At 44.8% G+C, this 26499-nt stretch overlaps 1 protein-coding gene across 11 annotated transcripts in view; it reads left to right on the top strand.

Annotated features, from left to right (window-relative positions):
* Positions 1-26499, top strand: part of NIN (ninein) — a 99130-nt gene that overhangs the window by 19138 nt on the left and 53493 nt on the right. For all 11 annotated transcript variants that reach the window (XR_003609931.2, XR_003609928.2, XM_028107266.2 and 8 more), the window contains 3 exons: positions 299-380; positions 13660-13820; positions 26352-26391. Coding sequence is in view for 9 of the 11 variants with exons in the window: in XM_028107266.2 (XP_027963067.2) it covers positions 299-380; positions 13660-13820; positions 26352-26391 (283 nt within the window). In the remaining 2 variants the exon portion in view is untranslated. The remainder of the gene's footprint in view (positions 1-298; positions 381-13659; positions 13821-26351; positions 26392-26499) is intronic.

Raw genomic sequence — 26499 nt, forward strand, 5'->3', positions numbered from 1 at the left:
GTTCAAAACATCTCTTTTTCTGAGTTTATAAAGAGGGTGTTGCTCTATAGCTTTCCTCCTCAGGGTTAAATAAATATTGATATTGATGTTAGTGTTTATGACACGGGGGTGTCAAAAATGATCAGTGCACTTTCCCTTCAGTGCTTTAGAGAAATGAAGAAAAGGGAACAAAAGCAGGTTATGACTCACTTCAAGGCTGTCGGGATGCTACCAAGTGGTTGTGGTACCTTGAAAATGGATTTACTTCATTACGGCTGTGGAAACGATTTTGAATTTATTTTTCGTTGTTTATTTTTAGGTGCATTTTGACCAATTTAAAGAAGCATTAATACTTATCTTGTCTAGAACTCTGTCAAATGAAGAGCACTTTCAAGAACCAGGTAAGGGCACTCACTAACTTTTCTTCTCTACATTCCTCTTTAAAAATTGTCCAGGGAAGAATTCGGGGACCTTGAAGCATGTCTATGAAAGCTTTGGGCATCTGTCTGCCTTTTACAGATTGAACAGTTATTTTCAGTGACTTGTCTTTTGATATTACCCTAAAAGCCTTGCAGCTGTTGAACACTAAAATGAGTCTTCCCTACCACAACAGTGTATTATGGAAGAAATAATTGGATTGTTCCTAGGCAATATGTCAGATGGTGTGCCAGTAACTCATTCCTGGAATGAGCAGAGTGAAGGTGGATGGTACTTCCTTCGTCCTACTTCCTGTGTAGGGGAAGGATCTGAGTCAGGGGTGGGGGGTGGGGGTGGGGGGTGGGTATTTTGCCTGAAAGAAGAGTGGTCAATCTAGAGATAATCTTGTTTAGTCCTCGTAGGTGGATAAGACATTATCACATTATATTATAATTGATAATATGTATCTCAAGCGATAGCTTTTGAGGACCATGTTGTTCATTTTTGTATTTTCAGTGTCGAGGGGAATACTTCACACATAGTAAATATTCAACGAATGTTAAAAAACAAAGAATGTTACACTTTACTGATTTTTTTTAAAAGCACTATAGATTATAAGACATCATTGTTTTATGTATCTCTGAAAATAAAAAATTTTTTGCCAGTTATAATAGTAAAATGCCATTGATTGTAAGACTTATCCTAATGTCAGAGTGTTCAAATCTTGGGGGGGTGGTGTCTGCGTGTGTGTTTATGTGTTTGTGTGTCTGTCATAGGATCAATGAAATACAATAAATACTTAAAGGAAAGTCTAAACAGGGCTGAAATTTTTATTATAATACAGTCCCATTTTATCAAATCATTGGTTGTCAGATTTGGGTTAGGGGTTGTCTATAAAAGAGCATGAGGGGACTTTTGGGGTGATGAAACTGTTTCATATCTTGATTGTGGTGGTAGTTACAAAATACTAAGAGTTTTTCCAACCCATAGAATTGTGCGCTAAAAGTGAAATTCTGTGTGAATTATACCTCAATAAACCTGATTTTTAAAAAGATAACAAAAATATAGTCCAGGTTTTGAGATTGAGGAGAAATCATTAACATTTTGTCACTACAAAGACTCATTCAATGTGACCTATTTAGATAAAGCACAGATGGGAACTCATTTCTTCACTGGTGATCTAGTTCTTCCTTGTACTTCTAGAATGCCTAAGATTTGTGTCATGTGTATGCACATTGCATTTAGCAGTATTTTGGATTCCAGATTGAATCGCCCCTTTCTGCCTGTTGTCACCACCCCTAAGAAGGTTATCTTCGACTCTGAGGCTTGCCAGCGCTCTCTAGAAGCCCACAGTGAGCCTGTGGGGGAGGTTATTGCCTTCTGGAGACTTTCCAGACTACTAATAGAATTACTACAGATGACCACTGCTGGAACATGGGCTTCTGTTCTTACAAGGTCTCACATTGTTGGTATTTTTACTTATTTAAGGTTGTCTTTCATCTTGATAACAATAGCCCAAGATCTAGGGACCCTGAGTAGAGCTATGGTGCCATCTCTACATTTTAGTTAATAAGAGCCTCTGTAACCTAAGAATTCAGTTTGTTGCTCTTCTATGTGTTGATCATGTGCTTTTATGTGGGTTTGGAATGGGCAGTCCTGCCACCAGTCCACATGATCTCTTTGCTGCCCTTTCTTCAAAACCTGTATGATCACTTGCCAGAAAATGGTCATACTAAATGTACCGATTTATGGTGACCACAGATGTGAAGGGTACCTCCTAGAGTTGCTCAGTGTTGGGATCTAAATAATAGGATGAGGAAGTAGACAAAGGCTGGCTGAGCTTGGTCATAGCCAAGCTATGGCTTACGAATGATTTACGAATTTATGATTTACGAATCTGGCTCCCAATGGTGGGTTCAGAGTTCTGTGTGTGCCTCACTGCAGTGCAGGTCAAGACCATAATTTGGACAAGTTTTCCAGGACAACACACAGAAGGGATTTTATCGTGGCACTATGTGCTCCGTCCTTTGGGTAGGCTGTTGCAGACCTTCGTGAGAGAGCTGCCCCAGATCAGGGGAATGAAGCAGCAGAGTACCTATCGACAACATTTTACACAGCGCTTGTGGGCCTTCCCTAATGTTTGGCCTGCAGGATAAAAGCTAGGATTGAGCCAGCACCTTAAAGACTGTTCTATCTCTTAGGAGCCAGTGACTCAGCCCTGCCTCCCACAGTCCCCGCTTTGTTCCTGAGCATCTCTGCTTTTTCTGTCTCTGGCCCAACTTGCTCTGGCCCCTCCAGTTGTTCCTGGGGATCATGCAGTTCTTTCCACTGCAACATTCTCTCACCCACTCGAAAATGCGATTCAACCCCCACAGCCTGGTAAGCAAGCGACAGAGAAAGAATGTTCAGGACTCAAACGCGATATCCGGAGTCTGCCTGAGGTCACTCCCTTCTTCCCCTTTATGAAGATGACTATCCCCTAAATCCTAGACCATACCTTTGTAGGGCTGGAGAGAATGCTGGCGTTTTCCCCATGAGCACACCAAGACCTGAAGAGACACGTGGCTTAATTGAAATCTCACACGTGGTGGCAGAGGAGGATGCTGCCGCTGTGTCACCGGGGGGCTCCTCCTCTCGAGGAAGCTCTGGCTTAAGAATGTCAACGCCCAGATGGTTGAGCTGGGGGCAGACCCAGTCCTCAGTCAGTACGGCCTGGCCACAGAGATTTTGACAACTGGCCAGAGTCAGCAGGAAGGAGTGAAAAGAGCAAGTTTCACCTGATCATTAGTGACAGGAATGTCTGTGTCTGCAGCCGCCTTTGGCTTTTCAGTACTTAATTCGTCTTGTACCGTAAGGGCCAGACCTGTGGTGTTTTTGTCTTGTCTTTTGAAATCAATGGACCAACTAGACTTTGAGAGGAAAATTGCCCTTAAGCTATGGAAGGTGACTGAAAGAACAGGGCCACAGTGCACAGCCTTTGAAATGGAATGGGTCACGAATGGATATTTTATAACACTTTTTATAGGTTAAAAATACCGGACGCTGTACGAGACTATAATATAGAAAGCCCAGCTTGGTATGGTGGGAAAGGCCCTCGAGCCAGGAGTGATAAAATACTGTCCCTGCCTCTCTAATTGGGTGGCCTCCTACGTCACCTCCTCTGTGGTCTTCGGTCACCTCATATGTGAAAGAGGTTGTACTGGAAGATACTTAAGATCTGTTCAGCTCCAAGATTCAGTCGTGTCATCGCTGAGTATCTAAATGACATCTAAATTCATGAAAAAGACTAGCTTTGTGTTTCTGTCAGACTCTCCCTAACCTAAATTGACACTGGGAAGTTCTGCTTGCTAAGGACAAATGCCTAGTGGACTTCATGCTTTCATATTCCTCTAATAAAAGACAGTTATATATAAATAAAAACAAAGCTATATTAGAATTTGAGATGAGGGGTGCCCGGGTGGCTCAGTCAGTTAAGTGTCCCAGTCTTGGTTTCAGCTTAGGTCATGATCTCAGGGTGGTGAGATCGAGCCCCACGTCAGGCTCTGGGCTGGGCATGGAGCCTGCTTAAGATTTTTTTCTCTCCCTCTCCCCGCCTCCTCTCTCTTTCTCTCCCTCTTAAAAAAAAAAAAAAAGAAAGAATTTGAGAGGAGATGGAATTAAATCATTATTTCCAGACTTGGGTTCTGCCATTTATAATTTCTCTAAGGTACAGTTTCTTTACTTTTAAAATTAGTGTGATGATTTTTCATACTAGATGATTTTCAACATCCATTCTACTCTGATAATTTATGATTTTTTAAAAATTTTTGTTAATCACCATACGTTACATCATTAGTTTTTCATGTAGTGTTCCATGATTCATTGTTTGTGCATAACACCCAGTGCTCCACGCAGCACGTGCCCTCTTTAATACCCATCACCGGGCTAACCCATCCCCCCACCCTCCTCCCCTCTAGAACCCTCAGTTTGTTTTTCAGAGTCCATCGTCTCTCATGGTTCGTCTCCCTCTCCAACTTACTCCCCTTCATTCTTCCCCTCCTGCTATCTTCTTCTTTTTTCTTTTTTTTAAACATATGTTGCATTATTTGTTTCACAAGTACAGATCTGTGATTCAACAGTCTTGCACAGTTCACAGCGCTCACCATAGCACATACCCTCCCCAATGTCTATCACCCAGCCACCCAATCCCTCCCACCCCCCACCACTCCAGCAACACTCAGTTTGTTTCCTGAGATTAAGAATTCCTCATATCAGTGAGGTCATATGATACATGTCTTTCTCTGATTGACTTATTTCACTCAGCATAACACCCTCCAGTTCCATCCACGTCATTGCAAATGGCAAGATCTCATTCCTTTTGATGGCTGCGTAATATTCCATTGTGTATATACACCACCTCTTCTTTATCCATTCATCTGTCGATGGACATCTTGGCTCTTTCCACAGTTTGGCTATTGTGGACATTGCTGCTATAAACATTGGGGTGCACGTACCCCTTCGGATCCCTACATTTGCATCTTTGTGGTAAATACCCAGTAGTGCAATTGCTGGATCGTATGGTAGCTCTATTTTCAACTGTTTGAGGAACCTCCATACTGTTTTCCAGAGTGGTTGCACCAGCTTGCATTCCCACCAACAGTGTAGGGAGGATTCCCCTTTCTCCGCATCCCCGCCAACATCTGTCGTTTCCTGACTTGTTAATTTTAGCCATTCTGACTGGTGTGAGGTGGTATCTCATTGAAGTTTTGATTTGGATTTCCCTGATGCCGAGCAATGTTGAGCACTTTTTCATGTGTCTGTTGGCCATTTGGATGTCTTCTTTGGAAAAATGTCTGTTCATGTCTTCTGCCCATTTCTTGATTGGATCATTTGTTCTTTGGGTGTTGAGTTGGTTAAGTTCTTTATAGATTTTGGATACTAGTACTTTATCTGATATGTCATTTGCAAATATTTTCTCCCATTCTGTCGGTTGTCTTTTGGTTTTGTGGACTGTTTCTTTTGCTGTGCAAAAGCTTTTTATCTTGATGAAATCCCAATAGTTCATTTTTGCCCTTGCTTCCCTTGCCTTTGGTGATGTTTCTAGGAAGAAGTTGCTGCGGCTGAGGTCGAAGAGGTTGCTACCTGTGTTCTCCTTTAGGATTTGGATGGACTCCTGTCTCACGTTTAGGTCTTTCAACCATTTGGAGTCTGTTTTTGTATGTGGTATAAGGAAATGGTCCAGTTTCATTCTTCTGCATGTGGCTGTCCAATTTTCCCAACACCATTTGGTGAAGAGACTGTCTTTTTTCCATTGGACATTCTTTCCTGCTTTGTCGAAGATGAGTTGACCATAGAGTTGAGGGTCCATTTCTGGGCTCTCTGTTCTGTTCCATTGATCTGTGTGTCTGTTTTTGTGCCAGTACCATACTGTCTTGATGATGACAGCTTTGTAGTAGAGCTGGAAGTCCAGAATTGTGATGCCGCCAGCTTTGCTTTTCTTTTTCAATATTCCTCTGGCTATTCGGGGTCTCTTCTGGTTCCATACAAATTTTAGGATTATTTGTTCCATTTCTTTGAAAAAAGTGGATGGTATTTTGATGGGGATTGCATTGAATGTGTGGATTGCTCTAGGTAGCATTGACATCTTCACAAGGTTTGTTCTTTCAATCCATGAGCATGGAACATTTTTCCATTTCTTTGTGTCTTCTTCAATTTCTTTCATGAGAATTTTATAGTTTTCTGAGTACAGATCCTTTGCCTCTTTGGTTAAATTTATTCCTAGGTATCTTATGGTTTTGGGTGCAATTGTAAATGGGATCGACTCCTTGGTTTGTCTCTCTTCTGTCTGGTTGTTGGTGTATAGGAATGCCACTGATTTCTGTGCATTGATTTTATATCCTGCTACTTTACTGAATTCCTGTATGAGGTCTAGCAGTTTTGGGATGGAGTCTTTTAGGTTTTCCACATACAGTATCATATCATCTGATAATTTATGATTCTAAGACTTAGGGAAGAGTTTTTCCCCTAAAAACAACAACAACAACAACAAAATGAAAAATGCTGGTATTGAGATAGGGACAGGAAAATGCATTGGGGATGTAGGGAATTGTTTTTAAATTCCTAACTGATTGACATCAGTGACATAATTCCTTCATATCTACATGCACAATTTAATTTTTAAATTATTTTCCTAGAATTAAGAGAGGAACAAAAAGTTAATTATTGGTTATTTATTCAATTTGCTCTGGCTTTAGATTATAGGATTTTTGTAATGGAAATGCCAGCACGGTCTCTAAGCTATATGGTATCAACATACTGTCTGGATCTGTTCTCCAGAGATTTTGTCCTTGTTTGATGTATTTTGCATTAGATTTCTGTTCAGTAGTAGGTGTTAGCATAATACTGGAAGCCCTTTCTTTCCCTGATATGGTTAGTGTAAAAATCTTCCCTTTGTTTACCTGGTGAGGGAAAACTGAGATCAGCAAAAGCCAAATCATTAGGAAAATAAGACTATGGGTAGTTTTGGTACAGATGACTGTTTGTTTTTTTTTTTAAGATAATATTCCTAATTCCAAGAGCTACCCTAATTTAATTATTTTTCTAATATTTTGAGGAAGCTATAAATATAATAAACAGATATCTTTTCATTCACTCACCAGGTTTGCAGGGAAGCAGGTCTTATGACCAGGTATCGGGCTAAAGATGGGTGTTTGCCACTATGTTCAGAGGCCTTGGACCAGGCACCGAGGTCTGGCTGAGGGCCCTGTTTTTAGGAGATCTACACACAAATGGCCCAAGAGTTGTGTTCTGTTGTGCTTTCTCTGGTTGAGTGAAATAAATAAGAACTTGGTTCCCTGTTCCCTTGTTGTCTATGAGGACCAGAACAGTGAGGACCAGGACGTCTTTCCAAAAGTTAAAAGCAAAATAAAACCACCACCACCACCACCATCAAAAAAGGAGTGAGGAGTCACTTCCTAAGGTCAGGGGGAATTGGAAACACTCACACCCACTGCAGGTCACATAAAATGATAGGACTGTCCTGGGATTATATGGAACAATGAACAAGCACCAGAAACTATAAAAAATTCCTTTGGCTAATCAATGCAGCTCTCAGATTTTATGCTATGGAAATATTTATGGATGTGCACAAAGCTGTGTGTATAAGGACAGTAGAAATTTGAAATAGTGGAAAAATATATATCAAGCATAAATATTTGATAATGTATAGTTAGGCAAATTTTGATGTATCTGTAATCAAAGAATAAATAGCAATTCAAGTGTGCTCTAGAATGCTTCTGATGATTTTACTAAGAATACTTGACGATGATTTTGATGTGCTTCATTTTTACTAAAGGGCAGAAGGCATTCTTTTAAAAACTACATGTGTTGTGCAAAAAAAACAAAATACTTGTACAAAAAACCAAAATACTCCTGTGAACAAAACCGCTGACTCAGGAGTTGTGCCAGTGTTGTACGTTTATGTCAACTTCAGAGTCTGAGGAGGTTTCCAAAGCAGGGACATGAAAAGGAGAGTTAGGGAGTCTTAGCGTCCCTCCCATATCAGGTAAAGGGGAAGGAGGTGACAAGGAAGAGAAAATTCGGGTAAGAGTGACACAGAGGTGGCTCCAGTTCCTGAGACGACAGACTGGATCACAACATGATGCGTTTGCCGCTAATCTTACCCATTACAAAAAAACGAGGTCAGGGTAGTTTGCTGCAGGTTTGGGGGCCGTGGAATCTCTGACTGTGCTCCCCTGGCCCAGCCCACTGGCTCCAGGCCACTGTTGGCCCCACAGAAGTCTGGGGCGGCAGGGGGGAACGCCATGGGGTGTGTCTCGAGCTTCTAGGCCAGGAGCTACCAGACAGAACAGCATCCTTGTCCCACTGAGCTCCTGTCATTTTCCTTTCCAGAAAAGTAGGCTAAGCTTTCATGACATTAAGTACTCCTGATCTTTATGAGGACTGAGGGTTCCAGTCCAGGTCTGTTTGAATCAAAGCCCAGGCAGGCTCTTTCCATGAAGCTCTGCTGCCCTAGAAAGCATTACAGCCCAACTGGGTTGGTAATTCTAACATGTAAAATGCTTTTAGAAAAAGAGGACCATGATCGTTATGAAATCAGGAGCTATCAACAGTATGGGTGGCACTGAATTCATAGAAGAAAAGGTTCCATGAAAGTTGTACCAAGCAGTTACTTGAGAGAAATACGTTTTGAGTTGAAACTGGAACAACGGGGAGGATTCGCTTAAGTGAAATGTGAATTCTCTGCCTTCTTCCCCCAAAATGGCTCGGGATGCGTGGCCTTCCAACAGGGACCAGCAGGCTGACACCCCTAGGAGAAGGCTGGGGAAACAGTCCTATCGTCGTTAACACCTCAAAGCATTTTTCTGTGGCTCTTCAGCGGCTTTAGGTCTCCACAGACCAGTTAGTCAGACCACTAGGTCCTGGGCCGGCCACACCCATCCACCATCCCGGGCACCCTGGTGGGGTGCAAACCTTCCCCTCCGAACTTCCCTCCCAGGCAAGGTCAGTCAGAGCCACCCCATTAGCTTTGTGCCCCGAGGCACCTGTGTGCTCCAGCAAGAACCATCAACTCAGATTGGTGAGAGCTGGCTGGGGCGACTGCTCCTGAAATTCTGTCCCTGCCTTCCCTGAAAGCCCCGGATGAGCCCCCGTGTCTTGAGTGTGGATTCCAGGAGAGAGGGGTAGCTGCGGAGCGGGGTGCTAGCGGCCAGCAAGCAGCTGCCCCAGAAAGGGCCATGTGTGCACAGAGGTGTGGGGTGAGGGCCCTGCTGGCTGATGACCTCCCACGGAGGCGCAGGGCACACGGTGAGGCGGAAGGAACGTGCGAAGGCTTCCCTGATGTCTTCATGTTGTTCATTCTCTCTTGGACTTTCCTTCTCCCCTTCCCTCCTTGGGACATCCCCCTCCTCAGCCCTTTCTTCTTTCTACCGCTCCAGCTCACCTCTGCCCTCTTCCTTGGACCCGCACTGCACTTTGCCCCCACTTCCGGTCCCCTCCCTCATCTGCTCTTGCTCCCCACCTTCCATAGGCCTCTAGGTCCCTGCCCATCTTCTCCTTCCCACCCCCTCTCCCCCCACCTGTGTCTGTCCATGTCTGTCTCTCCCTCTTTCTCCCCCGTCCCCCGCCTCTCTCTTTCTCTCTCTTTCTCTCTTGGTCTTGGTCTCCCTTTAATTCTCTTCCCTTTCCTCTCACTTAGTATCAGATACGGGGTTGCACTCAGTGTCATGCCTGTGTAATGGTGTTACAGGAGGCGGGGAAATGGGGATGTGCCATGGGGCTGGAGGGTGTTCATTTGCTGCCTGACTGCCCTTTCCCAGGGAAGCTTCCTGCGGCTGCTCGTCCCAAGGTTTGCAGTGTGTGCTTCATTTTTGACTCCTTACTTTTAAATGAGTTTCAGGAATCCCATGTGCTCAGTAGAAATGTAATACGGAGAGCCTCAGACTGGAGTTACCCTGTGCTGAGGGCCTTTGGCTTTGGAAAGGGCTGGTGTCCCTGGGAACGATCGTCCGGGCTAACTGAATGGGGCAGGAAGGGAAGGAGAAAGCAAGGGTCCATACAAGCAGTTTCAAAATAAGAACATCAGCACCAAAAAGACCAAGCTTTGTTCTTCATCCTGGAAATAACCTCAGGTCAGTTTTGGGAACAGGGAGGTTTAAATCAAAAAGTGATAAAATATCCACGGACTATGTGCTCTGTACTGTTCAGCGAGAGTTGAGGCAGGGAGCGAGTCGAGAGCGGGGTGGGCGGGTGAGTGTGGTTTTGCCTGCCTGCAGCTGGCTTATCCCCTGAGTGGTCATTCTCACTGACTCTGCATTTCAGTTTTCCTCTTATTATATAAGTGTAAGACTTCTGGTCACAAGTCATGCATATGCATGGTGGTTCATCCTGATTCTGGAAGGCGGACATTATTACAGGTCTGGAGTTTCTCTCCTTGGGACAGACGGGATATGGAGTAAAGAATGTGGTGTCTGAGCATCCAGATTTTGTTTCATTTCTAAGGCTGGGAGAAATAGTATTTCGTCTTTTGACCTCCCCATTTAGATTCCCCCCAACTCCGCAACTGCTCTGTAGAGACTATTAGTTGCTTCTGTATTTCTCTAGCATTCTTTAGGGGAGTGAATCAAGATATTTCTGTTGTGCCCTACTCATAACCAAGTGTTTGGTGTATGGAATAACACCCAGATCATCTAGACTAAGTCACATAGGACTGTTTCAACGCCACTTTATTAGGATTGGTGCATTTCACGATAAATTCTCCAAGGATGGGGCTCAAGACTCCTCTAGGCAGTCTGGGCTTGTCCTCTTTCCTTCAAAGTCCATTTTTATTTTTGTCAAATAGGAGAAATAGAAAATTGAAAGAAGCGAAAATGACTCCGAAGCTTGGCAATCCAAGTAGAATCATAAATAAATATTCAAGGAAATAAAACACTGAAAAAACGTTTGGCAGTCCCTTGTATATTGTTTGTGTCACTGGCATTTCATATCCCTCCTTGGAGCACGTGATTGGAGCAGTCACTTACACTTAGGCTATATGATGTAAACAATTTCATTTCTAAATCAAGCAACACCATATTATCTGGCATAGGTAAAATCGTTCCGTGATGAAACCCTGAAATGTGTAAGTTACATCTGGATACACTCATAAAGGACATAAACTTTGCCCCCGGGCTGCAGTTTTGTGAGTCTCTGTTGGACGTCGTAAGGATAGGGTAGAGCATTCTTTAATTTAGGGGTATAAGGGTGTCTTCAAATTTATTTGGTGGGCTGCTACTGTGGCCTTTTAAGGGCCTGGTTGTGATTGGTAAAGAAAATCTTAGTTTTCAAATGTTTAACACGTTAATGACTGCTGACCATGAATGTTCTCTCTGGATGTCCTTACTGTCGCTGTCTTTCTTCGCTTCTTATCGTGTAAGTATAGGGATGCTCACACTCTAAATAGAGAGAGATGTGAGTATGTAGTCAAACAAGCGACTGTTGATAATTGGTTCGATTAGTCTAATTCTTTATTGGTCACAGAGAGGGTTTGGGAAATTCACTATGAGGTCACATTAATACCACATTCTTCCTTTGTGTGTGCTAATATCTTATCCCCCCAAAAAAGTACACAGTATAACAGATTTCTCTAGAAATTGACTGTGTGATGTAGTTACAATCTGTTAAAGATGCTACCTTAAAGTTTGCTCAAAATTACTTACAATAATAAAATATGAAATAAATATTTAAAAAAATTCCTGGCAGTGCAAAAGTAAGTAAAATAAACCCAAACCTCGCAGGGTCCCTAATGGCTCACAATCTGTTCCCTTCCGTCCCTTACCAAATCCAGCACTGCTCCCTGTCTGGCATGAGGCATTTAGTGGTAAATAACTGGGGAGTCATTTCCCCCACAGGTGGGTTCTGGAGTAACTCCCAGGAGTTGTTTTAAGCGGGTAGCTCTGTCCCACCAGTCTTTTCCTCTGTAAAAGTGCAGGACACGGTGAGAGCAACTTTGTCACTCCCATCCCCAGACCACGACCGATCTCACACCGGGGAAATGTCATGTTCCCTTTTCTGACGTTCTAAGTTTTTTTCATCTTTTCCGACCCCGCCCCCCATTGTCATGAATGTTATATCTTGTTGTCTGCCAGTAAGATATAAGAATGTGTAATAAATTAAGGATGCTTCTGCATTGCCTCTTACCTGACCAGCATCTGGGGGTCTCAGCTGCCAACACATAGCTCGGGTGTCTGGGCCGCTCCTGAATACTCACAGGCTGACCCACTCTCTCCTGATGAAAGGTACCTTCAAACATGCATGTGATTTTCAGTATAAATTGTGAATGCTTAAAGCCTCCCTGTAAGAGAATCGCTCAACTGAATAAGATGACTTGGCTGGGACTTTTAAGAAGCTGGATATAAATATCGCTAGAAATTATAGAGCCAGCATAAATACTTCACTCTGAGCTTTGCTGAGCATTTTCAGGATGCTTCTGACCGCATCTGTGAAATCTGAGCTTATACGGGAGGAAGGGCAGGGGGGGTGCAGGGAAGGGCAGCTTTAGTCAGACGGCATCCCCCATCCTCCCAGGGAAACGACAACATGATGGCTAACCCCAAACGTGGCTTCCGTGGTGGTGGAGGAAGGGTTTCACTCTGTCAGTTCTTCTCTAATCAGCCACCCTCGTTTTGATGATGGGTGTCCACACCTCATCTGAAAATCTCCATGTCTGAGCTCAGACACATCTTGTGAAGACTGTCACGTTCAAACAGAACATGCATTATGTTCTCTAGGGACGCCGTGCTTTTGTGGATGATAAGAACCGAAATCAAAGCATTGCCACTCTTTTGTATTTTAATAGAATATCTTTTTCTCTTAAATCTGTGCAAGGTGCTAAAAAACATATCTATATCTAAGATGACGTTGGCATGGAGTGAAGTATTTATTCTATTGCTTTGAAGCTACCCATTGTAGAGAAAGATTAGCGTGCGGTGGCGGCAGTGACTGTTGTACCTGAGACATGTGACATCAGAATGCTGAGATCCTTCTTTAAGGTCAAGAAACGACTCTCCCCTTACGCACGTTCCTTTTTACTTTGTGCAACACCGAAGTTCATGAAGAGGAAAAAAAAAAAAAAACAATCTACCGTTTTCCTTTATGCAGTTTTGCATTTACTGTTTTATTCCCCAGCTTTTAATTTTATAATGAGATCTTGATGCCAGGTTTCATGCAAGCGATGAGCTGTCCTTCATTTATTAGGATCCGCTGTGTCAGTTTCTTTGTTCTGTCACCCTGCTTGCCTGACGGATCAGAAGGTGGGATGGTTCACAGAGGAGTCACTGAGGTATAGGAGGGCTGCGTGAATGCTAACGGTGCGGGTGTGGTGTTTGGTTTAGCATTATTCTCCAAGACTTCCTCCGACATGTCTCCCTGTCAGGACGATCTCCCCCTCTCCCTTGTCCCCTCTTGCAAGACGCCAGCTTCATAAACAGAAGAGCAAATAGGACGCCTGGCTTTAGCCTGATCTTAGTTCTATCCTCGTGTTGCCGGCATCGCATCTCTCGCGTGGGATGCAGGGATGCGCTCAGGGTGCTGTCAGTCATTCCAAATGAGAAGCTGTGCTCTGCGCCTGACCTGGCGGCTCAGATCCACCCACGTCCAGCACAACTGACCAACAGTGGTGGTTTATTCTGGGGCTGGTATAAGAAGCTGCGTCTGACAGCTGTGAGTGTCAGCTAAAGGGCTGAGTCTGTCATGTAATGTGGCCTCAACTCTTGTCTCCTTGCCTAGACTGCTCACTAGAAGCTCAGCCCAAATATGTTAAAGGTGGCAAGCGTTATGGACGAAGGTCCTTGCCTGAGTTTCAAGAATCCGTGGAAGAGTTTGCCGAGATTGAGCCCCTAGAGGAAGAAGCTCGGCCCTCACACAGTCCAGCCGGTGACCGCCACCAGGTAAGGAATGGGACAGGCGTCGCCCTCCCGGGCCAGAGGTGTGGAGACCCCCACACGCCCCCACGGCGGTGGTGTGGGGACAGGAGAACTGGGGGGGTCATGGCTTCTTTCTCTTGCTAATCTTAGTACTTGCCTTTGGGGTGTGTATATATATATATATATATGGCCAGTTTGTCTATCGTTTGAATGTTTCATCTGTTTCTGCTTCTGGAGAGCTGACATTTCTGTGCCAGCTTTATGTTTATGTATTTTACAATTCAGGTACTTTCACGTTTTCTGGGGTCTGCCACTTCCGGCACTTCTTGGGAATATGTCTCTCCTCATGGCACCGCCACTTTTAGTTGTGTAAAAAGCTGCCCCCTGCCACCCCCGGCGCCCCGAAATCCATAAACCAGCGTCCGTGGCAGGTGTGAGAGGAAGGTGGTGCGCGTTGGCATCTTGAGTGCTGCGCCTTGTCTTTCATGGCAACATAAAGCAGCTTTCAGACTTGGTTCTCGTGGCCTCAGCAGTCGCCACGGCTCTCCTTCGTGGGGGTGTGGCACCCGGGCCTGCCTGGCCCTCCAACAGCCCGGTTTGCCCGCTTCGCTCGTTTCCCAGCTTTTCCTTGTGCATGTCGCGGTAATCTACCAGCAAAGGAGAAGCAGTAACATTTTCTTTATTCTTTTCTCACGGCTCATTTACCAGCGTGCCATTTATAGAACATGGTGGTGAATGCCGTGCTGAGCAAGCTCTAAATATTTCTTGCAAATCCCAGCTCAGACTGGGGGTGCAGATATTTCAGATATTAACACAAGCTGGGAAAGAGACAAAGTGCCTCAACTTTCTCAAAGTGGTCTGTCGACTGGGGGTTGATGGAGGTGTGTGTGCATGTGTGTGTGCACGCGCGTGTGTTCATTGCTAACACCCATGTTCAGCTCCTTAAAGCCCACAGGAAGCTTGCTCCAGTAAGGTCCCCAGCAGTCAGACATCTAGCATCTTCAGCCTTGCAGAAGGCCCACAAACCCAAAGGTAACTGACAAGAGCACAGGTGCTGCGCAGAAATGAAAGCAGCCATAATACTGCAGTCTAGAAGACACAGGACTGGTCTGCCGATCCCAAGAAGTTCCAACATTGTTTTAAAGATAAGGAGTCCCTGGGGGCACCTGGGTGGCTCAGCCGGTTCAACATCTGCCTTCAGCTCAGGTCATGATCTCAAGGTCCTGGCATCGAGCCCCACATGGGGCTCCCTGCTCTGCAGGGGGTCTGCTTCTCCCTCTCCCTCTGCCCCTGCTAGTGCTTTCTCTCTTGCTCACTCTCTCTCTCAAATAAATAAATAAAATCTTTACAGGGGGGAAAAAAAAAAGATAAGGACTACTTGCCCTCACACCAGAAGTGAAGGAACAGTGGCAGACATGTGAGCGAGAAGAGAGGAAGAAAAGCAGGCAGAGAAGAAAGATAGAAACCCCCCCAAAACGGTGTAAGAGTGTCGTGGCTGAGAGGTGACAGCTGAAGACAGACCATGAGAAGCAAAGAAGAGACCTTCTTGCCTGGGATGGCACAGCACAGGGCTGGTCCATCTGGAAGCAGAGGCTGCTTCTCTTCTTGGGTTCAGTCAGTTGCAGACCCTTTCTCGGGTCCCTGTGAGGATTTAGATCGGGGCTTTCCCCGGGAAAACGCATGTACTTATGTGCACAAAAATTTTGCATATCCAATTTCAGAGATTCGAGTGATTTTCCTACTTTAGTTATTGCTGTGTCCATAATATTTATCTTGCTGTCAGGAAGGGTCTCATTTTATCACATAAAGTCTGTTTCATAACCCTGAGTAGTGTGGAATGTATCAGACACTTCTCTGTGGGGAAAAAATGGTTAAAATATTTCTCAACACTTCAGGGGGTAAGCTTTCATTATGTGGGAAACACTTTTAAGTCTAGTATCTCCTTTCTCCCAAGTGCTTTCAGTACCCAGGGCATTATTATTTGGTGCTAAGAAATAAAGTGATTACTTATTTTTTGATAAGATGGTTTCTAGTTACTGCCTGGGGGCTACCCAGAAAGTTCTTGGGCAGAGCTGATTTTGTTGCTGGCAGCTTCTTTCTTATATCCTTGTTTTATCTACCAACTTCCAGTGAGATTTACTATTTAAAAGTGAGACTTTGGGCTCATGTGTAGGTAAAGGTAAGAGTAGAGGCCTGAGTTTGGGCAAAATCCTGCCGCGGTGTCTTAGTAAAAGGGTACGTTGGGAGAACCATTTCACACCTCCCCACCCCGCCTTGTACTGCCACTTCCCTTACTCCTCCAGAACCTCGTAGGTGAGACCTTCTGACACTGTATATAGAAGCTTTAGTGCTCAGTGACCCCTCTCAGTAGAACAGCAAATAGAGGCCCAGAAGGGTTCTTTCTCCCCATGTCTGTTCTCCAGGACGACCCCTACTGACCCGACTTTGTGAGTCTGTTATATCCTGCCCCCAAAAGCCTTACAGAGGCACTGGATCACCCCCTTTTACCCTTTTTAAAATTGCTGAAGGTGGACTCAAGCCGAAGCCCATCCAGATGCTTTCTTGACTAAAAATGAAGTGTTTTGTGAGCTGAATTGAGCCTGTCAGTTCTCAAAGCGATTCATCACTTTAAAACATCAAGAGCGGCACGTGTGACACGTTTGAAGTCCCTCTTGTCAACGAAGGGCCCGTCCAGGCTTCGTGTCGCAGCCACGGCCATACGTCACACTCACTGCCTTCACGGATACGTGCAGTCCAGTGACATCGTTTCCCCGGGATGTCGGTCTTACGTCACACTGTCGTGTCAGGATAGCATTCCTGTTTCCTGGCCGGTTCCACAGGAGCCTCAGCAATTTAGGGCCACTCGTGGGCCAACAGAACTTCATACTCTGGGCAGCTCGAGCTTGCACCAGAAGTACCCTTGTCTCTTGGGAATGCCTGCTAATCTTCCTTATTCTAGAGTGGCCCCCCACTCGGGCACTGTGGGGAGGAGAATGTTCTTAATAACCTGTGGCGTTTATTTATTCTTATAAGCAGTTGAGAATCTGTCAGGAGTGCTTTACTCTTCTGTTGGCTTCTTTTTTTCCCTTTGGGTTGCCTGGGGTCCTTTTGTCTCCTGCCCTTGGCTATTAAAAATTTATTTCTTGGGTGTATTTGTTAACAGTGGTTCATACTTCATCTCCGTGTCACTGGGCAATATTGAAGGAGGGAGCGGGGATGGCTGTCTCCTTCGTGAATAATTCACAAGGAGTCGTCAGATGGGGAGCCGGGGATGGGCCTTCTTGGTTTTGACTATGGGTTTCCTTCGACTCCTGGGTCCTGGCTCAGAGAAAGGTGAGAATCCTAGCTTGCCTTTAGACTGTAGTCTAGTCTCTGCTGCTCTCAGACACGCCCGATTTTCCCTAAAGTGACTTGATGGTTTTTTGGTGAAGATGAAAGGACCTGAACTTGTGGTCAAAAGTTACATGGAGTAGAAGCCCATCTGTTGCTACTCACCAGGAGACCAATTTTTGCTCTAGGATGAATCCGTTATTTTATTTATCTGAGCACGTGGAGAGGGATGGGCAACGGAACGGAATGGTGTCACAAACACCTCTTGAAAGCTGTCCCCAGGGTGACTTGCTTCCTTCTAGGAACTCCTCCTATAGCGATAAGTGAGCAGACAGTCATTGGAAGGGATAGAACAGTAACTCCCCCCACGCCCCTTCCTTCTAGGGTTGTTCCATAATAGGGAAGTTGCTATGGATTGACAGTTCATTCCTCTGCTCCTGGGCTAGTGGCTCACAACATTTTTTCTGCATCCTTGTTTGGGAGGCCTTCTCCCATATGTACAACCAGAATTATAGGTAATGCTCCGTAGATGTACTTCTTTGTAACTCCAGCCCTGCCTCCCACCCAAGAAGACATAGACATGCAGACAGATGAGAGTGATGCCATTATAAAGGTTGCTTTCAAGCAACTAAATTTATTTTTAATGTAAGTCCCATGGGAAGCTTCCAGCTTCCTTCGTTACCTGGAATCCCTCTCGTGACCACTCCTGGTCCACCACCGTGATGTGGTGCCTTGGGTAAGAACGCACGTGATTGCTACGTGGTACCTAATGCTCCACCACTTTGGCCTCATCCTCTGAATGGAATATACGGCAGTAAACCTTGTTAGGAGGGGCTTCTGATGTTTCAGTTTGTATATGTTGAACTAATAAAAATTGTACACATTTTAATCCTCTTAGTTCGGCTTTATTCCAACAATTTGATTCTTTCCTGTTTTATTCCAGTGATTTGATTCTTTCCTGCTGAAACAGAAAATCTCTAACCTAGCTATTAAGCATGCCTCCCCTACCATGTCTGGTTCACAAGGCCCTAAAAAGCCATCACATGGGGAAAGACCTATAGTCCTCCTAAATTTTCAGCACTGAAATGTGTATTTCAGAATTTCATTTGGAAACCCTGAAGCAGAATGTGCTAATTCACAAGCGACAAGTAGTTTCCACCATTAGGCTGATACATGGCGTTCACCTTCCAATTTAGTGTGTTTATCTGGCAAATGGATTCTCATGGGAGTCTGACCTCTCATCTCAGGTGGCATTGAAAGGAAAGTGGTTGATTTTTCTTTTTTTTTATGGGATCGTTTTCACTCAAGGCAGTTCGGTTGGACATTCGATTCTGAATTAATCCAGCCCAACAAAGGGCCCATTCTTGATTGCAGCATAAGGTGTGATTAATGAGACCGTTTTCCTGGCTGTTTTCTGCTTTACTTGGTTAAGAAACAGAAGTGAGATTTTAGGTTCCAAAGAGTACTTTTTTTTCCCCCTTTTTGTATGCACACCTGCAGCGGCTACTGAACTGACCTTGAATTTTAATTTTGTGCTTTCTTCTCAGGATAGGTGGAAGTAGGGAGAAACAAAACTAATGCCCAGTTCCAGTCTGTTCCTCAGACCTGGTGGGCAAGGTGGTTCCGTGACTATAATTGGGGCAGGACCACTTTGCTTTCTGCCCTCGTTGAAAACACGGGACACCTTGTTAACTGTTTTCCTCCACAGGGAATAAAGCAGGTCTAGTAAGATTAGTATCGAGAGCAGGAGGCTTTAAACAATGATTTCTTCCACTATAGACAATTGTCGTGTAAGCCAAAACCGGGCAGTTTAAGTAAGGGCCTGAGAGAAAAGTGGAAGCCAGTTGCTCCATGTACTCAACAATGGATGGGCAATCACGACTTTGTGTCGGGACTGTGTGGGGAGGAAGGGGTGTGGGGGTGTGGGGGTTTAAGAACTAAAAACCAACCAACCAACCCCCCAAACTGGCTTTACTACCCTACGGAAAATCACACTTCGCCAAACAGTGGGAAACTGACTCCTGGTCCCCTTAACGTTCATTTTCATATATGCCTAACTTCACAATTAACCTTCGTGAATTCTTCATTTATATTGTATGGAGGAAATATCTGATGCTCGAGCAAACTTCTTAATAATGGAGCGAACTTCTGCCAAGAACTTTTGTAGCTGAAATGTACCTATTCCTCCCATTAGATTTTCTTGTTCTAGTCTTTGGCAAAGTAAGCGGTCTCATTCCTGATGCCATTTATTTCCATCAAACGATGTGACATCAAGATAGCTTTTCTTATTAATGGAATTTCAGCGTTTCCCTTTCTTTTTCTTAAGTCTGTTAGACCCTTTGGCCATTCCCAGAGATGAAATACTCATTCAAGATGCGATTGTAGACCACTTGAAAGTGATATAAAGAAGTCCCTCCAAAGCTAATACGGTATCTCTCGTTCTAACGCAGACTGCAGCTTTCCGACTTTGAGGCTTTGCTGTCCTGGGTAAGCCTTCCTGACTTGATCCCAGAGGGAATGCCCTTGGCATCCAGCCCCCACCCCCAGGTCCTTCCAGGTCAACAATTTCCAGTAATTATTCTCTAACTAGAAAATAAAGGAGACAACAAATAAAAAAAAATTAACAAGTTAATTTTAATAAGAGTAACATTTTCCAACTATACCATTAGGTATATTTTCCAAATGGAAAAGCGGTGTTCACTATCCCCCAAGAGCAGCTCTGATGAGTAAGGTATGGTGAGCAGATGTATTAAAAAAAAATCCCTTTCTTTAGGGACTTTAGGATCCAGTGAACCGAGAGCACTCCCCAACCTTGGTATGAGAGGAGACTTTAAGGCTCAAACTCTTTCAAATTCAGCATTTCTTCACACTGGCAGTCCCAAAGGCGTTTTGGCAACGTAGCAGGACTCATCAAAATGTGTGTGCCGCTAAAATTCCTACATTAACTCCTGTTGTCCCCAGGACTTACTTGTAGCTTTTAATTGCTTTTAAAGATAAAGGAACTGATGGGCTTTCTGGTCATGACAGACCTGCAGCTGAGCAGCTTCTTTCTGGGTTTGGAGCGGAGAGATCGGGAGCTGGGTGGTGAGGCCCTCCATTGCCTGATGTGCCTTCAAAGGCAGGGTGGCAGAAACGAACTGAAGTCCCAGGAAGTGTGTCCCTGCGGAAACAGGGGCCCTGCTGGGTGTACCGGGTTCCCGGTACCTGGCTCAGAGCAAGGGCTTTACAGATATTTAGGACTATTAGTTAAATATGCCATAGATGCCGTATTTTTAAAAGTCCTCAAGTTTTGGCTATAGCCACTCTTCTAAATTGATTTCTGTGTGTGTTTTTCCAGAGACTTCCTGGGCTTAGCTAAGTACACTGCTCTCATCAAATGGACACTACAATTCCGTTTGTTTGGGGAGCTTTGTTATCCCAGTAGATTTCCTTCCTCCTCTCTCTGGGCTTGCAAAGCTTTCCCCTTTCAAAAAAAGAAGAAGAAAACAAAACAAAACATGTGCTTAGGGCTGCTGAGATCAGTCCAGCCACCTCTGCTGGGAAAGAATAACCCCGTGTAAGCTCCCATAATCATTTTAATTAGCCATACATTCTGCGGCGCATGAGGTCTGCATTGGAGCAGATGACTGGTGGGGGCTGTGACTGAGCTGTTGTGGGTGGGGGGCCTTGCTGCTCCCGCAGGCTGCAGATGCTGGCCCCGCCTTGGGGTTGGAAGCCCGGGCTCCAAGAGGCTCAGGCCATCTGCTCTGCAGTCCAGCAAAGCAGGTGGCCCTCCCAAGAAAGCGGTCCTGAAGGCAGTTTCACTGGTGCGGCCCCCGTGTGCAGGGCACCCTGGCCCAGCTATAGGACAGCTAGAGCACCGGCCACAGTGGCCAGTGTGACATGGAGAGGCACAGCCCACGGAGTGGTGCGGGGCTCACCTTTGTCTGCCCGAGGGGGGCTGGGGGCTACCTTCGGTAGCAGCCATTTTGGGGCCAGGCAACCTCTGACCCTCTCTCCTCCAGCTGCTCTCAGTAGGGCCGTGGGCCAGCACGCTGGGCACACTAATATGGAAGCACGGGCCGCCCCTGCCAGCTGTGGCAACCCACGGGGCACTGCCGCCCATGGGGAGGGTGCCCAGGAAGGCCCTGCTCCTATAAGTTGAATCAAAAATTGATTGCTTCATCACGACAACCATGTTCAAAGCCGTAGCTTCTACAGAGTCTCTTTTGGGTTTGTTTCTAAAGCTGATGCTGGTCTCTCTGCTGTTTCTTTTCTCTGCCCTTGTCCTAGTTTTGGACACCCAAATAATAGGAGCAGTAATAGTAATACTGATTTACTTAACAGACACTTAGCTCTTAATTTGTAGCAGGCACCATTTTAAGTGCGTTCCAAATATTAGCACACCTTTGTAGGCAGGCATTGTGAGATAATCAAGGCAGGCGGGGAGTTAAGTAACGAGTCCAAGGTTGAACAGCAAGGAAGTGGTGGAACTGAAACTGAACTCGGGGGACAGGGGGTCCAGGTCTGGAGCCCAGATCCTTACCACATCATTGTTGTGGCTGAACTAATAACAGCAGCTAACACTTCTAAGTGCCAGGCGTATGGCTCCACGTTCTTGGGCCTGTGGCCCAAGCTGGGTACCCCAGGGGTCACAGAGTGCCAGAACCAGACTTAACCCCATCTCTCCACTCAGCCCCTGTGCTCACGCCCTCTGCCCTTTTGCCTCCAGAGGCCAGAGTAATTGAAGTCCCACAGAATGATTTGAAAACATTTATTAATACCATTTCTCCAGTGCGAAGTGACGGAAGATTTCAGGGGAAAACTTAACCCTTTTTCGTGAATTAGTCTAGAGAACACATGCCAGCAATTGTCCCTTCTTTCTTCCCCAACTTTTCCAAAGGTTTTTGAGATTACCTCCCTTCTGATGCTCATGACTGATCTGTGCTCAGAGGCCACCTGCCGTGCCAGGCTTTCACTGCACTGGGTAAACCAGCAGCAATGAAAAGACCTTGTTCCAGAATGATGCCCCCTTTTATTGGTGCTGTTCTAGTAGGCCAATGATCTAATCCCCCCAGCCTTCCAACCTGACATCCCCCTCCCGCTGCCCCTGAGCTATGAATGAACTGAATCTCTCCCCTGGCCCCTCACCCCTCGAAATTGCAATTTAATAACATTCAGCCACCCTGTGCTTACCTCCCCCTTATTAAAGGGACGGACCCTTGGTGGAGACTGGGGAGGGGCGCAGCACATTTCTGGGCAGCAAATTCCATCTCCAACTGAAGCAGTCTTGGAATGAAACTACAGCCATTCAGCCTAAGTTTGCTGCTTCTGGAAGGCTGGTCCTAGCTGGATCTAGGTTTCTTACACAGGACCACGGGAGAAATGTGTGCGTCACTGTCACCCTAGTGATTTTTTAACAAGTTCTCCCTTAGCCGCCACTGCGTGCCCAAAGTAGTTTGTGTGAGATTGAGCTGCCCGAGCTGCCTGGGCTTCAGAAGGCGGGGCTGAACCCGATGCCACGCGGTTAAGCTGCCTCCAGGGTGTCCCGGTCTCAGGCCCCCATTCGGGTCTCCGACCAGTGTCCCTGATCTTTCCACACTCCGCTAAGCTCAGGAGGCACCGGCCAGAACCGCACCTGGGCCTCCTGGGAGGCCTCTGTCCCAGGTCACAGGGCAGGACGAGGCTGCAGACATCACAGAGTGGTGCGTAGCAAAGGGAAAGTTCTTTCCCTTTCTCCCCAGCCCCATGACATAGGAAGTTCATTTGGTGAGAATTTGAGGGCAGGTGGGTAAAAAAAATAGCAAGGTCGGACCAGGTCGGACCTGTTCCTACTGCATGAACATCTAGAATAGCAAAGGAAATATAATCGTTTGCCACATTCCTTCAACCAAATGCACCAATTTTGATTATGTCTGTTTCCTTCCAGTCTTTGTCTTACTGTATAAATATTTTTGCCAGCGGCATAGTGTAGAGAGCATTTTTGTTATGGTCTTTCATTTAACATTTCATATTTTTCCATCTCCTACGTGGTTTTATAATTACACTTTTAATGACTACATTATGATGTATAATTGTACTTTGTGCTCCATTGTTGAGGGTTTAAATTGTTTTCTGTAGTCTTACAAAGAGTGCTAAATGTACATATCTATGCATATGCATTTTTCCTTTGACTTTACTATCATTAGAAATCATATGAAATTACTGGGTCGAAGAGTATGAACGTTTTTATGGCTTTCAAACATGAAGCAATTTTCTTTACTAAAAGGGTAATGTCCATCCACATCACTACCAGTAACATTTAAACAGGCCTATTTTAAGTCATAACCTTGATGGTAATAGGACTCCTATCTTAAATACTGCTAATTTAATGGGAACAAAGTGATTCCTTGGTTTTAATTTATACTTCTTTGCTGTTGAAATGAGTCTTTCCCCATATTTGTTTAATTGTGTTGCCTTTTATGTGAATTGTCTGTATTCTTTGCATATCTGCTGGAGTTGGCATTTTTCTTACAAATGTATATGAATACTTTCCCAGGGCCACCCAATTTAACGCCTTAAGTTTAAACATGGTAATAAAAATAAAATCTAGCAAAATAAATTTAATAGGTACTACATAAGCACATGCCCAATAAAAATAAGATTTTATAGTGCTTATTTTGTGCCAAGCACAATTCTAAGCATTCTACCTAACTCTGTGAAATATGTACTACTATATCCCCATTTTGTAGATGGAGAAACTGAGGGAAAAGCAATTCATAAATGTGTCCAGGCCAAATTCAGCAGGTAAGGCCGTCTGGCTCCCATGTCCCTGCACTCTTATTAATTAGGGGGAAGAATCAGGGAAAGAAGGGAGCAGGGAATACTGCCCTGAGAAGTGAATCAGATATAAGCACTCAGTCCCATAGACTCATGAAATATTTGAAACAGTATATTGGAGCCTCTTGCACCTTTGAACTAATTGCTCACTATTTTAAAGTGAATTGAGAGGTGAGCAAATGTAAGAAATAAACCTTTCTGTCACTATACGCACCTCATTATGTTAGGAATTGTTACCAAGGGTTTTTTTTTTGAAGGTGTGTGTTTGCATTTTTCCATCTGTTTATCCTAGTGGGGGCTCCCTTTCTTGTTTGGGTCCAGTGATGGTGCATATTCTCCTGTTACTTTTCCTGTCCATTTGTGCTGTTAAAAAATTGTCCCCTTTTCATGATTTTCATAGGTTTTATTTTGAACGGTGGTTCTTAGATCATAGAAACCCATTTTATTTGTTTTAGGTGGATTTAAGGGATTCCGTTTTAGGGTGCTTCCAACTTATATGCTGAATAATAAATTTTCACAATGTGGGGTGCCAAAGTAGTATAAGAATTTAAATCTTCGCTCTGTGGGTGAGGAAATAGATATGCTGGGACAGACAGGCAGGCTGCTTTTAGTAGTGGAGCTTTATTGATTTAAATCATTTCATATGACAACGGTTGAATTCTGCCCAGAACCAATAGTGTAAGAAAGACTGTACATTGGGCTGCTTACCCCACTGCTCCTTCCGTACCCCCACCGTGCATCAGACATCCACCAGGTCGACAATGTGTCTTTATGAGGAAATGTGGACTGCTAAAATTGTAATCACAGACAAGCAAAAATCACACTGTCCTCTAATTCTGTTTCCATAACTACCATGTGTATTAGCAACTTGCAGTTGTAATCTGAAGGAGTTGTAGTGAACTTCTGCATTTTGAGTCATGGCAAGAATGACCCATCTCAGCATCGTCAGTTTGGAGTTTCAGTATAGTGTGGCAGAACCGGGGAAACTCTCTGGTGCTAGCTTCAGTCTGTTTCTAAGTAAAATATGGAACTGTGAAATCCTGGGAGATCGCTGTCCTTTAGTTAATTGGAGAGGAGCAACATAGGTGAGTATGGGGAGGAAGAAAGTAGATGACCTCAACTCATCTCGGCTTGAATGAGATACTGAAAGTCAACATTCAAGCTAAGGATTTTGGGTGGCACACTGATGAACTCAGTTCATCAGGTGTATTTTCCTGTTGCCTTTCTTTAAGATCCCAAGAAATCAGATTGTCTTGTATAGTTGAGCCGTCACAGAGAAAGGGCTGGGTATTTGTTATCAAACGCAGTTTCATTCATCAGGTTGGATCTCTGCTGAGACAGCAGCCAGCTTTCAAAAGGGGGGCTTCCCCGTTTCTAAACAGCATTTCCTGCAATGGTTGTAGACCCTCCCAACAGGAGTGATTAGGCAGCTCGCTGGCCAGCCAAAGGCCACTGCGGACCTACTCGTTGCCACTGACCGGAAGTAGACCTGTACTGTGCTTGGCCGGTGGAGCAAGGGCTGGAGTTGTTCTGATTTGTGCCCTTGGCTGGGTGCTTTTGTGCAGTACATGGATTACAAATGTATGCTGTGACTTGAAAAAGACCCAGTAGTAACACAGCACAATAGGGGCAAGATGGTCCAGTTCAATTTTCACGGCTTCTAATGCAATTTACCAGTAACATATTTTATTTAACTTGAGCTTTCTAGCCTACTTGTTGTGGGTTGCATCTCTGTCTCCTTCCTCACTGTGTCACAAACACAGTAGACTCATTCTTGACTCTGTGCTTCAGCAAACAGTGGCTTCTCCTTCCTTTTCACATGGCTCTCTCCAGCTCACCCTTCAGGCCTCAGTTTAGATGTTGCTTCTTTTAGGAAGTCTACCCTGATCTCCCGAGTCTGGAGGATTCCATTTAGGTACCCTCATTAACATTTTGAAAAGTTCCCCATCGTAACACTTAACACGCTACAATATTGTACTTTCTGTGTTCTTGTCTGCATGTCTTCATTAGCATATAAACTTCTCGAGGCAAGAAATGTGTTCTGTTCATAGTCGTATTCTGAAGATGTACCGTAATACCTCGCACCCAGTACACGTTGAAGAACAAATTCATAAATGCATGGTATGAATTTTTGTTGGTTGATGGACTCTGCATATTTGCTTTGGCTTTTATTGGCTGTGATAGGTTTTGCTGTTGAATGAGTCAGTTTGCAAATGCGAAAGGCAAATCCCTAGTTGAAATAGTGCAGCCAGCTATGGGTGTTTCTTGAGTCTCTTCTCAATTGGCTGGTTGACTCAGGAGAACCCACCTGGAGGGTTCTGCGTCATGTGACTCACCCAGGTGATGATTTCAGAGCCAGGGAATGTTCTGATCTTGGAAAGACTGAATATGTACTAAAGCACACTAATCTTCTCTTGCCTTCTCTAGCACTGGAAGACACAACGCAGTGAGGAGTATGAAGCAGAAGGTAGGAACCGAGTGTGTCGGGCTCTGCTGGTCACAGGGCACTCAGACTCTACACCCCCTTTCCTGCAGCTCTCAGCCTTCTTCCCAACAACCTCACATGCTGGAGGCC

Source organism: Eumetopias jubatus, unplaced genomic scaffold (assembly GCF_037043125.1).
Source record: "Eumetopias jubatus isolate StellerSeaLion01/CBP00866 unplaced genomic scaffold, mEumJub1_p1.0 scaffold_7, whole genome shotgun sequence".
Lineage (NCBI taxonomy): Eukaryota > Metazoa > Chordata > Mammalia > Carnivora > Otariidae > Eumetopias > Eumetopias jubatus.